The sequence below is a fragment of the Parambassis ranga genome, chromosome 2 (assembly GCF_900634625.1).
Source record: "Parambassis ranga chromosome 2, fParRan2.1, whole genome shotgun sequence".
NCBI lineage: Eukaryota > Metazoa > Chordata > Actinopteri > Ambassidae > Parambassis > Parambassis ranga.
The window spans coordinates 10,806,326-10,821,055 of NC_041023.1; the positions used below are offsets into that span (position 1 = coordinate 10,806,326).

General features: G+C 43.6%; 1 protein-coding gene across 1 annotated transcript; it reads left to right on the forward strand.

Annotated features, from left to right (window-relative positions):
• The first annotated feature begins 85 nt into the window (after positions 1–85).
• Positions 86–14,687, forward strand: mylipa (myosin regulatory light chain interacting protein a). Its single transcript, XM_028399288.1, has 7 exons — positions 86–311; positions 1,409–1,599; positions 9,192–9,377; positions 10,618–10,815; positions 10,924–11,088; positions 12,108–12,531; positions 13,532–14,687. Exons 1-7 carry the CDS (start codon positions 225–227, stop codon positions 13,724–13,726), a joined length of 1,446 nt encoding a protein of 481 aa, XP_028255089.1. The 5' UTR covers positions 86–224; the 3' UTR covers positions 13,727–14,687.
• Positions 14,688–14,730: the final 43 nt, after the last annotated feature.

Sequence of the window (14,730 nt, forward strand, 5' to 3'; positions counted from 1 at the left end):
TAAACCTGTTGTCATTGGATGGTTGTGAGTAGGCGGTGCTGTGCGCAGGATTTCCATTGATATAGCCTACAGCTGGTGGCTTCACACTCGCCACACGGAGTGAAAGGGCTATGAAAGTGATGAAGGCTTGATGAAGAGGGGGTGTTTTTTGTCACGAAGGCTCGAGAAGTGTTTTATTATTTTAAAGAGTGGCGCACCAAAGACTGACACAACACACAACCAAAATGCTCTGCCACGTTACTCGTCCGGATTCAGTGGTGATGGAAGTGGAAGTTGATGCGAAGGCGAACGGTGAAGACTGTCTCAATAAGGTAAGCTTAAAAACACAACTCTTTATAATATCATAACATGTTAACAAATAAATAAATCGATTGGCACGACCAGGCGGCGGCGCTGCTCCGATTTTCATTTGCTGAACCTCAGTTTCATCAGTTTGTGGTTTATAACTTGAATATAAAGAGCGATGAGCTGAGATTAAGCACGATCAGTACAGTTTAAAGTGTGCTTGTTAAGTTTGGAAACAGGAACAACAAACCATCAGGTCTGCTTCTTTGTTGCACACGTGAGCGGAAGAAACAAAATGTTCTCCGCGCGACGGAGAGAAAAAAAGAGCACGCTTGTTTGTAATAAGTGTCCATTTACATCTAAATATAATTTAATGGACGCACATGAGAGCGTTAACTCACAGCTGAAGCCTTCACTTCTACCTGCAGGGCTTAGTCAGAGTCTCTGTCCAGGTTACTTGAGTTCACTCCCACTGCACTCAAACTGAAAGTAAACTTTCCACATTCTGCTCGCTTCAGAGTGAACAGAGTTCCCTTCAATATTAGTTTTCTTGTTGTTCTCTGCTTGTAACATGTCAGGCTACTTTGCATGCACAGCATGTTCTCAGCTTGTGGGTGTGAATGAGTTGTAGTTTCTGGGGGTCACTGTAGTTATGTAATAACCCCACAGCCAGTGCTGCTGAGGGGGGCGATGGGGCTGCGGTTTGGATGAGTCCCCTTACCCTGAGAGAGGCTCCAAGTTCACTTCCCAGCTTCAGAATATTCATGGCTTATATGTGATAAAAAGCTCTTCCCTGTGCAGGTCTTCCTGCCACATGTGTCCAGCTGTCTGCACATTTTCTGCTGGTAAAGAGTGTCTGACGTGAGGATCATGGAACAAGATCTGTAACAGTTTTCTTATATTCAAAGTGTGTAGCCTGAATGCATGTAAACACACTCTTGGATTGTATTCTTGCTGTTTAGTGACCTCTCTTCCTTATCTTGTGCTATTTTACAATGTCTGTAAAGCCTATTCCGTCTGTGTTATGTCCCACTGATGCTCTTTTCCACACTGTTACTTTTTTTAAATAGCTTTGTTTAAAGTCTTCTTCTCTGACCTCCAAGTTTCTTTCATCTCCCTCCAGGTTTGCAGAAAGTTGGGCATAATTGAAGTGGACTACTTTGGGCTGCAGTTCACCGGCAGCAAAGGAGAGAACCTGTGGCTGAATCTGAGGAATCGTATCTGCCAGCAGATGGATAATGTGGCACCCTGTCGGCTGAGGCTGCGGGTCAAGTTCTTTGTGGAGCCCCATCTTATTCTGCAGGAGCAGACCAGGTACGTTTACCAGCTCACATGCTGCACGGACATTTGTTCATGGCCATTTGAGCAGATACCAGTTTGTACATTCTCTAACTTCAACCTCACCCTCAGAGAAATTAAATAAATTCTACTTGTAATTCATTTTACTTCTTGTATTTGCTCACTCCACGTGAATTGCAATGAGAAGCATGTGCTGGGAAAAAAACAAAGCCGTCATTAGAAAGCTGCCAGGCCATCGGATCACTGTGTTTCCAATACAGTGGAGTTGCCCTGTAATAACCTCTTCTGCGAGCTCTTCCGGGGTTACTATGGGTCATTTTGGTGGAGCGCCAGGCAGGAAATGTGATCCAGCAGCTCTGGGGACTATGTGTTGCTCTGAACTTGCCCCCAGGGACCCTCTGTGTGACAGCCAGGACCTCTTGTCACTGCTCCCATTCAGCTCAAAATAACTTTTGTTTCAATTGTTTGTGGCCATTTTTTGTTGGAACAAAAGCTCTCTGTTTGGCGTTTTTTTTTTTTTTTTTTTTTTGCCAGTGCGGTTTGGAAACAGGCCAGTGCAGGGTGTATACCTCACAGTTGTTGTTTTTCATCACTTTGAGTTGCAGCTGTTTTATGATTAGCGTCATTTGAAATCATACTTGCCTGAAATGTGAAAAACAAATATGCTGCAATAAGCAATACCCCTTGGAGTCTCATGTTCTTTTACTATTTGTCATCTCTGTCTGTGAGATACCAGCAGAGCAACAAGCCCTGACAAGTCTAGATCCTGACTCAGTATTCCCCTGCCCCAATTCTGTTGAGTTTATAAATAGAAAGTGCATTTGCAGCCCTCAGATCCAGTCCCAGAAACATGTTTTACACACAGCACCCTGTGTGATACTATGGCTGTTTTATTCACTCCAGGTGGTCTCACTTAGTGTTTGATACTGCCTGGCTGGACTTGTGGATGTGGATCAAGGGCACAGGCTGAGGGGAAACCTGTTTGGTGCCTCTAACACACATGCAGCGTGCCACTAGCTGCTCATTAAACTCATCTGCCTGTTTTGGCTAAGATTAGCCTTTGCTCTCCCTCCCCCTTCACTCTGCTCCATCTAATATTAAGACATCAACTCTGCTCTTTGTTGGCACATTTTTGAACTGCCCACACTTCCTCTGTCTGTCTTCTTCTCACCCTCCACCTCTCTCTTTCACCCCCTCATACTACTTTGGCCCATATTTGGCAACCTTTTGAAGAGTAAAGTGAAAGGGGAGTGGGGGTAGAGAGAGTACAGAGGACACTTGGCTGCCTGCGCTCTGACCTCCACTAAATTAGCAGGGGTTATCAGCAGATGGCTGGTGTCTGGCGGGTGGAGGAGGGTCATGGGGGTTGTGAAAAAAAAGGTGAGATAAAGATGTGAGGTGGCAGGCAAGAGTATGCAGAGTTCGCTGCTAATAAATGCTATACACACACACGCACACACACCACCATGCTGTCAAGTTATGTGTTTAATTTTGGCACAGCCTTCTTGCCATCCATCTGCTCCAGTGCGTTATAATTTAAGTGGTGGGGGGGGGGTGCAAACAGTTCAGAGATCAAGGGAAGTTCCTAACATAGTTGTGATGGGGATGTTTTTTAGTACACTTCGTGTGTTTTAATTAGCATTTCTAATGAATATCTCAACTTGTTGTGCTCTACAGAACATGTTTCATGTGCTGCCACCTTTGACCTAGTTAAGCTGCCACAGCCTCCACCCAAGTTGCTCTGGCTGCAGACATGTGCACATGCCAGTGAGAAGACACACTTCTTCCTCAAAACAACTCTCTTAGTTCTTCCCATGCCTACAGGCCATCAGCAGTGCAGAGGAACGTTCTCCTAACATTCAGGGTTCAGCTTTTACGTGTCTCCACAAGTACGTGTGAGCAGAAGTAAATGTTCCGGACACAGCAAGGACATGTATGTAACTTTTAGCTGAGCTGAGGGGTTTGGCCCCAGTCCCTTCTTATAGGGGTCTATTGCATAACCAGCTGAACCGCACAGAGCTGCTTATATAAGCTGCCGTGTGCTCTGCTGCCACGTACTGTAACACCAGCAGGTCATTTCATGCTCACATGCAGCTCACTCTTTGGGTACATTCTGTTAATATGTTCCCAGGGGAGTCTTTTTGTGGTTGACAATGCAGATTGTTAAACCACATTTTTAATCCAAAAATGTATGCTGCTTGTTTATTATATGGCTGCATAATCTATAAATACTGTAATACGGTCCATAAATAACCTTTTTGGAAGGGCTTCCTCTAAAGCCCAGTACAACAGGGCAGACTGTATCCATTTAAGCTGTGAGGCTTAGATTCAGCTGTGGCAGCCGTGTCCCCCTGCTTCTAGAAAAACCCTATTTTCTTTAATCTCATCTCTTTGAGATTCCCAATTTGCCCTTCCTCTGCCAGGCTTGTTCTATAAATCTGTTCCCAGCCTGCTTAGGACTTTTTTTTTTCAAATGCATAAAAGTGGCTCACATGGTTCCTTTCTCTTCTTGTCAGCTTATGTTTTTTTGGGCAGCATACCACTTTTAGGCAAAGATTGAATCAGGGTTTCTCAAACTTGAAGCATTAAAAAGATGCAACACCAGCTATTAGCACTATATGTGGCTACTAAATATATGCTAGAGGAGCAGGCAAAGGACTTCTTAAGCAAATTATTTTGTTCAGTACATGCAACTTACAAAACCCAGCAGCTGATGTGTTTTTACTGTTCCACTACAGGAATAGTATGTATTATCAGTTAAGGGACGCTGACCCTCAACAACAGCATCTGTTATCTGTGTCATTAATCACCACTTGCTTGGGGGTTGGTTCTGGTTTTAAATATGTGAATGTTTCCCCTTCATTAGCCCGTGTATTTAGCATTCTGATCATGCAAACAGTGGAGACCCTCACAGAACACAGCCATTAGCACAGGGGTCCTGGTTGTTAACCTATGTACGTCTTTGCATCTAAGCCCATCTTTAACTTCCACCAAAATTCAAATGAGATTTAACTTAAAAGGATTAATGCAATCATTACACTTCTGAATAAATACATGTCAGCAGTTTTTGGGTAGATAGGATTGTTGTAAACACATTGTTGAGAATAGCAGTTACAAAAGCACAAAGTCAAACATGTCGGATTTCCTACTAAACAGACTGTACTGTGATGAAATGCGGAACTGGAAACTATTGCAGACTGAAATATTTAAGTCTGACCTAAAGGACCCTGCTCTATTGATTTGTCATTGCTCTCAATGGGACAGTGATCCTTCTTTCTTATATAATCCCTGGCAGTCCAAAGACTAGCCAGAGGGGGGACACTATCTGTTCAAGTGAACGTCTGTATGTTAGTCTTGTGATAAATTATCAGTCTGCCCATGATAATTCCTTGTCTCTCCCTCAGTGCTTGGTAAAGTAATTTCCAACTCAACATACTATGTGTAAGAGTATCCACTGCAGCAGCCCTGTACTTTCTGTTTAGCCAAACTTGGCAACACAAACTTTTTTTTTTCCCTGCATCCTCAATTGCAACATAAAAGATATCATATTAGATCTCCCATGGAAATTAACATGAATTTCATACACCGCCTCTTTAGCCGAATGCTCCCCAACAACAATTTAAGGGTTATTTATTCAGGTCATGCACAATTTATCTTTTCAGCCCGCTGTGGCAGGTCACAGAGATGATCAAGCCAAAGATCACATAAGATGCCTGTGGGTCTTCCAAGTATTTTTATCAGCTCCCTCCACCATCAGAAATGATTCGCCTTCGGCTTCTCGTCTGGTTTCTTACCCTGTCTGATTACTGTGTACTTGAGTAACCTAGACCTGGTTTGCATTGTTACATGCATACGTTTTTTTTTTGTTTGGCGCCTGCTGTAATCACTGTTTTACCACCCAGTACAGAGCACCAGCTTGTAAACCGAGGACTTTAGCACACAAAGGCCTTCTTTGTTTTATTACTGTATAACTTTCACATTAGCTTCTTACAGTACAAGCGAGTTATATTTAGTGCTTGAATTAATTTCCTTGCAGTCTAACTATACCATTAAAACTATGCTTTTCTTTCACTCTCAGCAAAGTTAACCATAGTTCAATGACACATAGTAACCTCACATCACATAGCCCCTGCCAGCATGTTATTTGACTAGCTTACAAACCACATTGTTGAAAGCCTAACCGATGAGGTCGGGAAATCTGCCGCTGATTGGCTGGGTGAGGCACGGTCTCCAGGCAGAGGTGTTAGGTTTCAGTTTGTGGGGACGTTTTGTTCTTCTGTGTAGTGAGCAGGCTGACATTCAGCATAGTGTGGAAAAAGAAAGCAGAAACCGTTCAAGTGAGACAATGATTTTATAGATGGGCGGAACAGCTTGGAGAGTTTGGTTGATTTGGTATGTCGGCTGCCTTTTCTGCAACACCACAGTGCATTTAAAACCTATGCAGCTTTCGAGTTTCAATTCTGCAAAACAATGCATTATTAGAAATTGAAACGGTTCAGCAGAAATCAGCTGAATAACCTTTCATCCCCTTAGCTCAGCTCTGTAGCCAATGACCCATTTTCAAATATTCTTTCTCAGGGTGCAGGCCTGCTTTAATTGAATTATTCCAGCTAGGTAATCAAGGACTCAAACATCCCTGCAGACCCCCACATGACCTCTCCATCCCCCATGGCCACTGCTTTGAATGGGTTTCATTTCATCTGCACTCAGCAGTGTTATGACTGCAAATGCCTCTTAGGTTTTGATTATGGGCTATCGCAGTGAAGGACAAAACACTGTGGTGTAAACAGTGTAATACAGTAAAAGTAGACCAGAGGACTTTGGTCTCAGCGCAGACTTCCTGTCATTCAGTCTGCATGTCGGTCCAGCACATAAAACAAGGCAATGCTGTGATGATGGAAACACACTTCTCACTGTAACCATGCACATTCACGTGTCTGAACAGAGTCATGTGTTGATCTTTGACATGGTGAATCAAAACAAAGAGTCCAAAGAGTCCAGTAGGGTCTGGCTGCAGACAAATGGCTTCTTAAGTGCGAGTCTAATGATGCATGACGTCAATCACGGCCCAGCAGAAGACAGATTTAGGTCCTGTGTGCACTTTCAAGGGAATCAAAAAGCTCCTTTTAGACATGAGATTCGCTTTTACCTTTATTGATCTGAGGTGTTACAGTATTTGTGAGGTTATGTTGGTACATGTTGCTATTTTCACGTCCCAACTCTGTAAACCCTGTCAGCCTCTGCACATCTATCACAGTGGGTTTCTGTCTTTACATTCAGTCCATGTGTTGGAAGACACTGCAGATTTCTGGACTTGTGTTTCTTCGAGTGCAGGATGGAGCTTGACAGGTGCTGAGGCAAGCACTGTAAGGCCTAAGCAGCTTGACCCTGGCACAGCTGTCCATCACTTCTTGATAGCCGGTCAGTCTGACAAGCATAGACAAGTGTTCTGTAATTATCTGGGGACAATAAGAGTAAAGTTAAAAGAATAACCAGATGGTGCTTGGTATAATCTTTACAAAGCATTTGGCCCTCATTATCATAACAAGAAGAAGAATTAAACTGGCTGTTGTTTCAAGCAAGTCCAATTCGCAGAGGCTTCAGAGGGGGAATTAGCATATGAAGCACTGGGGCGTTGTTTGTGTTGGGTATTTGACACTTCTCAGTCTCTGGGCAGTCAGACAGGAACAGATATCGGTGATCTGCCGTCACTGTTTAGCCTGTTTTCTTCCAAATGGTAATAGTCATTTGGACATTAGATCAGCAAAGCACACACACCTGTTTACACACTTATAGGTTCCTGCAAGAGTGGGAAAGCCAGAGCTCTTGCTCAGCAGCCCGGAGGCCAGGAGTGCATTCCTCAGTGTGCGTTGTCACAGATAAATGTGGAGGTAACTGTATTTCTCTTAGTGTTTCTCACACATCAAACTAACAGCAGACAGTGATGTTTGCTGCAGGAACCTTATCAAATATTAAATGCCATTCTCGATGGCACATTGGCCAACACTAACCTCTTGCCAATCCCCGTCTGAACTAAAGTAACCCCTGTGACTTGTCCTATAGTAACCCTTTGTCGTCGACCTGTAGTAAACTCCCAGTTGAGTCAGCCCTATTGTTTGCGTCAGGCAGGTAGCTAACTAGCAGCGCTCCATCACATGACACCTGCTGGGCCTGACACAATAGAATGCAGTGTTTGTGTGCTTGTGTGTTGGAGGGAATGGGATGTTTAACACCATATCAAAGCACTGTTTGTTATGCCTGAGGCCAGTCAGCTACGGGGTTTGGTTGTTACAGTCTGGCTTTATCAGGGGTGGTATAGGCTGACTTTGTTTGTGTGCCTCACAGCTGCTTTTGCTGCTGTTGATACTCCTCGGAAGCACTGTGAATGTCCGGCGCCTGGGGTGCGCCTGTGTTGTTGGATTCTGAAGCCGTACACGTGTGTTTTTAGTGTCTTAGGTGTGGGCTGCTCCTGCAGGAGTCTGGATTTTAGTCCCTTATGATGACACAGGAAAGGTCACCCTCCCGTGTCTGCATGCATTTTCAACACAAAGGTAGTTAATGAAAGCAGTGATGAGTGCTCCCCCTTCCCTCAAAACATTCGTCTAAACCCTCTCAAATATCCTCAAGTCACAGTATGACCTGATTTGTGCAAATGAAATCGTCTCTCTTAGCATCATGCTTCAAAGAGAACTGTTGCCCAGGGGAGACTTCCCTTCAGTAGAAATAACAAGCAGTTTCAGGCGCAGTGTGCTTTCAGTCTAAAACATCAGGGTGAGTTGTGCTGTGTTTGACTGTGTGTGATGGACACAGTAAAGATGGCAACTTAAAAAGTTGCCCAGCTTGTTTGTGTTTGTTACCGAGCCAGGTGACTGAAAGCTGGCTGGTGCACAATCCTCTTAAGGTTACTGTGCCACAAGTCATCTCAAGGAAAGATCCGTTCAGGTTACTGTAGTTCAACACTCTTCATGATGTCAGGGTGTTAACTCCTATTGACGTCTTGTCTCCTGCTGTGAGAAGGGAAGAATTCCTTACATCCTCTGGTCAAAACAATGGAAAGACCTGCCAGAGCTTATTTTTTTGAGAAATTAGCTGTTTTCCTTGGCCACACCAGAACTCAGTGTTCTCGTTTTAATCATTCAGCCCAAACAATTACAATTGTTGTATTTGAACACTAGTAAGTATTGTTTGTGTCAGGCAAAGCAAGATTAGAACTTGTCTGGGTTGGGGCAGGCTTAATAACAAATGACACTGCTCACACGTGTTGCTCAGTTTTCCTCTGAGGCCACCAGGCCAAAAGAGCAATTACCAAAAAAATACTATTCAGCCGTGTTACTTCCTCAATTTCAGTGGAAGTTGAGTTCAGCGGAAGAGACTGAAACAAAGAAAGCGAGTCAATATAACCCCTGAGAACTGAAGCCTTTCCTTCTGCTGCTCACAATAGCACCTGCTTCTAGCCTCCCTATCACCACCTGTGCTGTCATAGCATATTTCCTCACCCATCATGGAAGCCATACAATCAAAGTGTGATCATGTCCTCATTGTGTGAATTTGTCCCATCTGGATAAAGGAATTCTCATATTTCATTCTTTTGTTTTTGCCTCTAACAGACACATCTTCTTCACACATGTGAAGGAGGACCTCCACAGTGGTCACCTGCGGATGGGTTCAGAACAAGCAAAGGAGTTGAGTGCACTGCTGGCACAGGCGGAGTTCGGTGATTACAACCAAAACACGGCCCAGTACTGGTACTCGGAACTGTGTGGAGAGGAGCCAAGCACGGCCACTGTCAACAGGTACAGCACTGATAAAACAACAAAATCAGCAGTCAGTTGACCTGAGAATGGTTTGTACACCTTCGTCAGTTGACCTCTCATAAGTGGTACACAAACACTACCCTGGCCTGAAATTGTCACTAGTGCAGTTGAGGTAATTTGTACAGGACCTGGAATTTTAATAGCCTTTAAACAGGCATGTGAATGCACTCTGTCCCATTAGACAATCATTAAAAGCTGTTGACCTTTCCTCTGTGCTGGCCCTCCTCCTCCCCCCCCCTCACCATTTCTGAGGGAGGTAAGAGTTCATCCCTAAAAAGACATGATGAAAAGTAAATAAGTTACTTAGATATTCATTATATGCCATCTTTCCTTTCATGATTGGGAAACTTGTATGTGAAGAATCTTCCCTCAGGGATAAATAGAGGGAATTTTAGGGCAATGAGACAAGAATGACACAATATGGAAGCTTGTGAAAGACCTGACACTGCTGTGGCCTTTATTTTCTTTTGAGAAACATGTTTTTATCTGAGGTGAAAGGCCTCAGATAAGATCACATCACACACAGCCACATGGGGTGTGGGACCCAACGCACACACACACACACACACACACACACACACACACACACACACACACACACACACACTGATTAGCATACAAAGCAGCTGACAGATTATCAGTACTGTACATCTTGAATATGTTCTTTGTAAACAAAATAAGGAATCTACACTACATCTTTTTTAACCAGACATCTGACCAGCATGTGTGAACTACTCCTCCCTGCTCTCACCACGCATAGACCCTTCCTTCAGCAGCTCTGTATACAACAACTGTATACCAGTTGTGCATGTGGCCCTGTCCCTCACATGCTCAGACTAATGATACACCTGCCACAGTCAACTCTTCATCCTTTGTGCTGTTCATAGCTACACCTACACTCAACCCCAGCCTGTTATTACTGCACATACGTGCCTTTGCTAACAGTCAGTCAGTCAGACAGAACTTTCTATATCATAGAATCAGTATAGATATGCATATACCATTATATATTTCCCACCACAGTCTGCAGAGTTCAGCAGGCTTAAAGCTTGGATCCCATACATAGAATAGAATATGCTAGAATAGGATGTGACCTTTCAGTCTTGGGGTTCGTTCAGCTTAGACAGATGTATGTGGCTTGTTCTTGATCTAAACTCCTCTGTATGATGCAGTTTATTAAACTACAGCTGTCTTCCTGTCTTTTTTTTTCTCCCTGCAGCATCATTTTTAGACACAAAGCTCTGGAGGGTTTGAGCCAGGGCTCTGTGGAGTATCAGGCTCTGCAGCTGATCTCTTCCCTGGAGCATTACGGTGTGGAGTGGCACTGGGCTCGAGACGCGAATGGTCAGCGGTTGGCCATAGGAGTTGGTCCTGAAGGTATCGCCGTTTGCAAGGAGGACTTGACCTTAGTTAACAGGTAAAGAATGCAAGCTGAAGGCAACTTTTTGTTGTTAAAAACTCACATTTTTTTAATCATGATTCATCATGTACATAACGTAATGTGTATTCTGCTGTTTATTTTTAGGATAAGCTATCCCATCATCCAGATTGCAACACAGTCGGGAAAAAGTGTCTACCTGACGGTTACCCAGGACACAAATGACAGCACGGTGCTTTTGTTTAAGCTCATCAGCAACCGGGCAGCCAGTGGACTGTACCGGGCCATCACAGAGACCCATGCTTTCTACAGGTGAGAGCAAGAGACAGTATTTATTGTCATCCCGTGCAGAGGCTGATATTCAGACATACCTGGAGGCTGTTTAGACTCGGGACAGGAAACTGTCCAGGGTCCTCATTCAGACATGAAGCAGACTCAGAAAGTGTGCATGCCAAAGAGAGGCTATATACTGTAGCAATGCAATTATATTTTATAGAAGTGGATTTAGACTCTTAATAACTTTCCACTGTTTTACAAAGCCAGTATCTAAATACCTATTAGAGGCAAGTGAAGTCACTAACTCACCTCATGTGGAGAGCCATGATAAGGTTTAGAATTAATTTAAAGCATTGCTGAACAGTGGAGTTCGGTGTTTTTATATGGTGGCAGTCCTGACCCGATTTAGAATGTACATACTAACCACTGCAGCATGTTGAGCTATGGGAAGCCGCTTATTGTTCCCTGTCCTCTTAAGACTAGGAGACTCGGAGGGGAAAGACCTGGCCTGAATGTGTTCTGTAAAACATGTTCTGCTCTATTTAGTGTGCAGTCCTGGCTGCATTCCCCACATTTTTACACATTAACTGAGTGTTCCAATTGAACTGTTTTTAATGGTTTACAGAGTGTGATGCACAGCTATGGAAATATAGTCCTTGACCTGAATGAGTGTTGAGGAAAATATAGATTTGATCTTTTATGGGGGAGAAAAGGCTGTTTTTTCTTTCATAGACAGCATGTGTGCAGGAAATAAATCACTGTGCAGTGGCAATTCAAATTGGCTGAGCTATGAAATTGTTCTCAGTCACAATAGTACAAAAGACAGCCCTGTGCTTTTGTTTTGGTGATGGGTTTTAGCTCGGAGTCTGCAGAATCTTTTGCAGAAAAGTCTTCATCCAGAAGACTTTTGCTCAGAAGCAAGTGTGCAGTATAAATTGTGGCATCAGAACATGAACATTAAGTGTTGTCCACCCAAACTGCAGCTGTACAGATGACTTTAACTCAATGTATATTTTTAAGTAAAATCCTCTGATTTACTGTCTTTTAATTCCCAGGTGTGACACCGTTACCAACGCAGTGATGATGCAGTACAGCAGAGACTTTAAGGGCCACCTGGCTTCACTTTTCCTCAATGAAAACATCAACCTGGGCAAGAAGTACGTTTTCGACATCCGACGCACCTCCAAAGAAGTGTACGACCACGCTCGCCGCGCACTCTACAACTCCGGCGTGGTGGACCTGATGTCCCGCTCTGAAAGCGGGGAGCGCTCCTCACCTTCACGCTCCCCCAGCAGGGACAGCCAGCAGGATGAGAGGCTGGACTGTGGCAGCTGCCAGCAGAGCCGAGCACTGCAGGAACGTCTGCAGAAGCTCAGAGAGGCTCTGTTGTGCATGCTATGCTGCGAGGAGGAGATAGATGCTGCGTTCTGCCCCTGTGGCCATATGGTGTGCTGCCAGACCTGCGCAAATCAGCTTCAGGTGAGACTCTTCTGCACACACGGTGAAAATGTTTTCCTGGCTTATCTGATGGATTTGCCTATAGCCACAGCAGACTATGCTATACAGCACATAACTGAGGTCACCTCTGCTCTGCAAGGGACACTTTATAAAAGTACATTCAACAAAAGCTGCCTTTGTTTTATTTGGTCATTGACCTGAGTCTCCTGATCCTCACTTTGAGTTTGCAGTTTTACTGAAAGCTCTTTAATTATACTTTAGCTGTGACTTCTCATCCTTTTATGCTTCTTTAAACAACGTCCAAAGCCTTGCTTACACTCTGCTGACCTGATTGTCCTCACACTTAATCAGCTAAATGTTTCCCATCTTCGTGGAAGCAGATGGTCTGTGTGTGTGTGTGTGAACGCGCCTACGTGTGCGTGTGTGCATCTTATGAAGGGATTATAGCAGTCAGGCAAATCTCCCTTCCATTAACTCAACTAGAAAACGTGATCCAGCTAATAGACGTGTGAATGAGTGTAGAAACTTAAGACAAAAGAAGGAAAGAAGTTCACTGCTCATTTTAGAGAATGTTTTTCTGACTTTTCAGTGAGGTTTGTTATGCATACTCTTATTTTTGGGTAATAATTGGCTGTTGTTTCTGGCTTTGTTTTTCCATCTGAAGGCAGCAGATGTGCGGTGTCTGCTTGTCAACAATCTGTTTGCATAGACAACTCACTGTGTTGTGAAACACAAAATTGGAGCCTTGGTTTAAGAAACCAGTCCTAAAAAATGTCCACCATGTCCTCTATTCTGCTTCTGCATTGCTCCGACTGTTGACTAATAAAATGCAACTGTGTTAAATGCAGCAAATATAAGCGTGTACTCACTATATCACTCAGGATTTGACCTTTTCAGTCTCGTATCACATTCTATCTGTGTCTCCATATGCGTGTTCAACCCTGTAAGATTTTCCGGTCAGGAATTCATGTTCAAAGACTTGTTGCTGACTGTTTTTTTTTTCTTCTTTCCTCCTCCTCAGTTGTGTCCCGTGTGTCGGTCGGAGGTGGAGCACGTTCAGCACGTCTACCTTCCCACTTGCACCAGCCTCCTGAACCTGACGCTGACCGATAACCACCAACACCGCAGCAGCATTCCAGCACCCATCCACAGAGACCTGGCCTCTCCTCACACCCACTCTACCACTGAGTATGAACACAAGCTCTACCACACATAAACACAGCTCCAGTGAAAAAAACAAAACACTACCAAAATCCACTATGAACACTTTGAATCACATACCAGCCAGATTTCACAAAGAAGGATCATCCATCTGTTGCCTGCCTGCACTTCACCAAACATGTAAAGACTCCTGAGCATGATCAAAGATCAATGCTACTCTCGGCTTTTGTGTGTTTTTTTTTATTAGGACCGCCAGTTTGTGTGTGTGTGGGGGGGTTCTTTGTATTGTTGCGTGCCATTCTGTCCAAATCATTCCCCTCCCTACCACAGTGTGATTTTAGGTTAGACTCTTAAATTATTGCATCAGTTGACCTGATACAGATTTAAACTTTTGAAATTGTACGTTTTTCATATCAGTCTTCTCGCTTCAAAACCCGAGCATACGTTGTTTTAGAACATATAAACAATGTATATAAGATTTTTTTTTAACTAAGCTGACATTTTAAAGCTCTGATTTGAGAATTGACTTTTAACAGAGTGAATTGCGTTTTTCGTTTTATATATATATTATTTGTTTTTCATCTCACATGTTTTTTCCATGCCAATGAGAGGGTATTTAGAGGCTAAGCAGCACTGCTCCTAAATATATACCACTGCATGCTAATTGGGCCATGGTCTTGTAATCCAGGGGTCAGACAGGGGCCTTCAAGGCTCTTTAAGCCCAGCATACTTGTATCTTGCAGACACTCCCTCACCTCCTTTCTCATCTCAGAACAGTTCTTGGTGATTAACTGCCACTTTGTCCACAACAACAAGGCTGGTTTCAGAGTTCAGAACCACGGTTTGTCCCACAGCAGTTGCTTCCTCTAAAAACCTTTATAAGGGTGTACTGGTGATACTTTTTAATATTTTAAAGGGTACTAGGAGATCAGTATGTGCAATACTTGCTTGCTTTTTTGCCAAGCTTTTCAGTTTTATTTAATTTCAAAAACTATATTTAAAATAACAAAAAAAAACATCGTCACTTTACAGAGAATGTTTTCCACGTGTCTGTAGGAG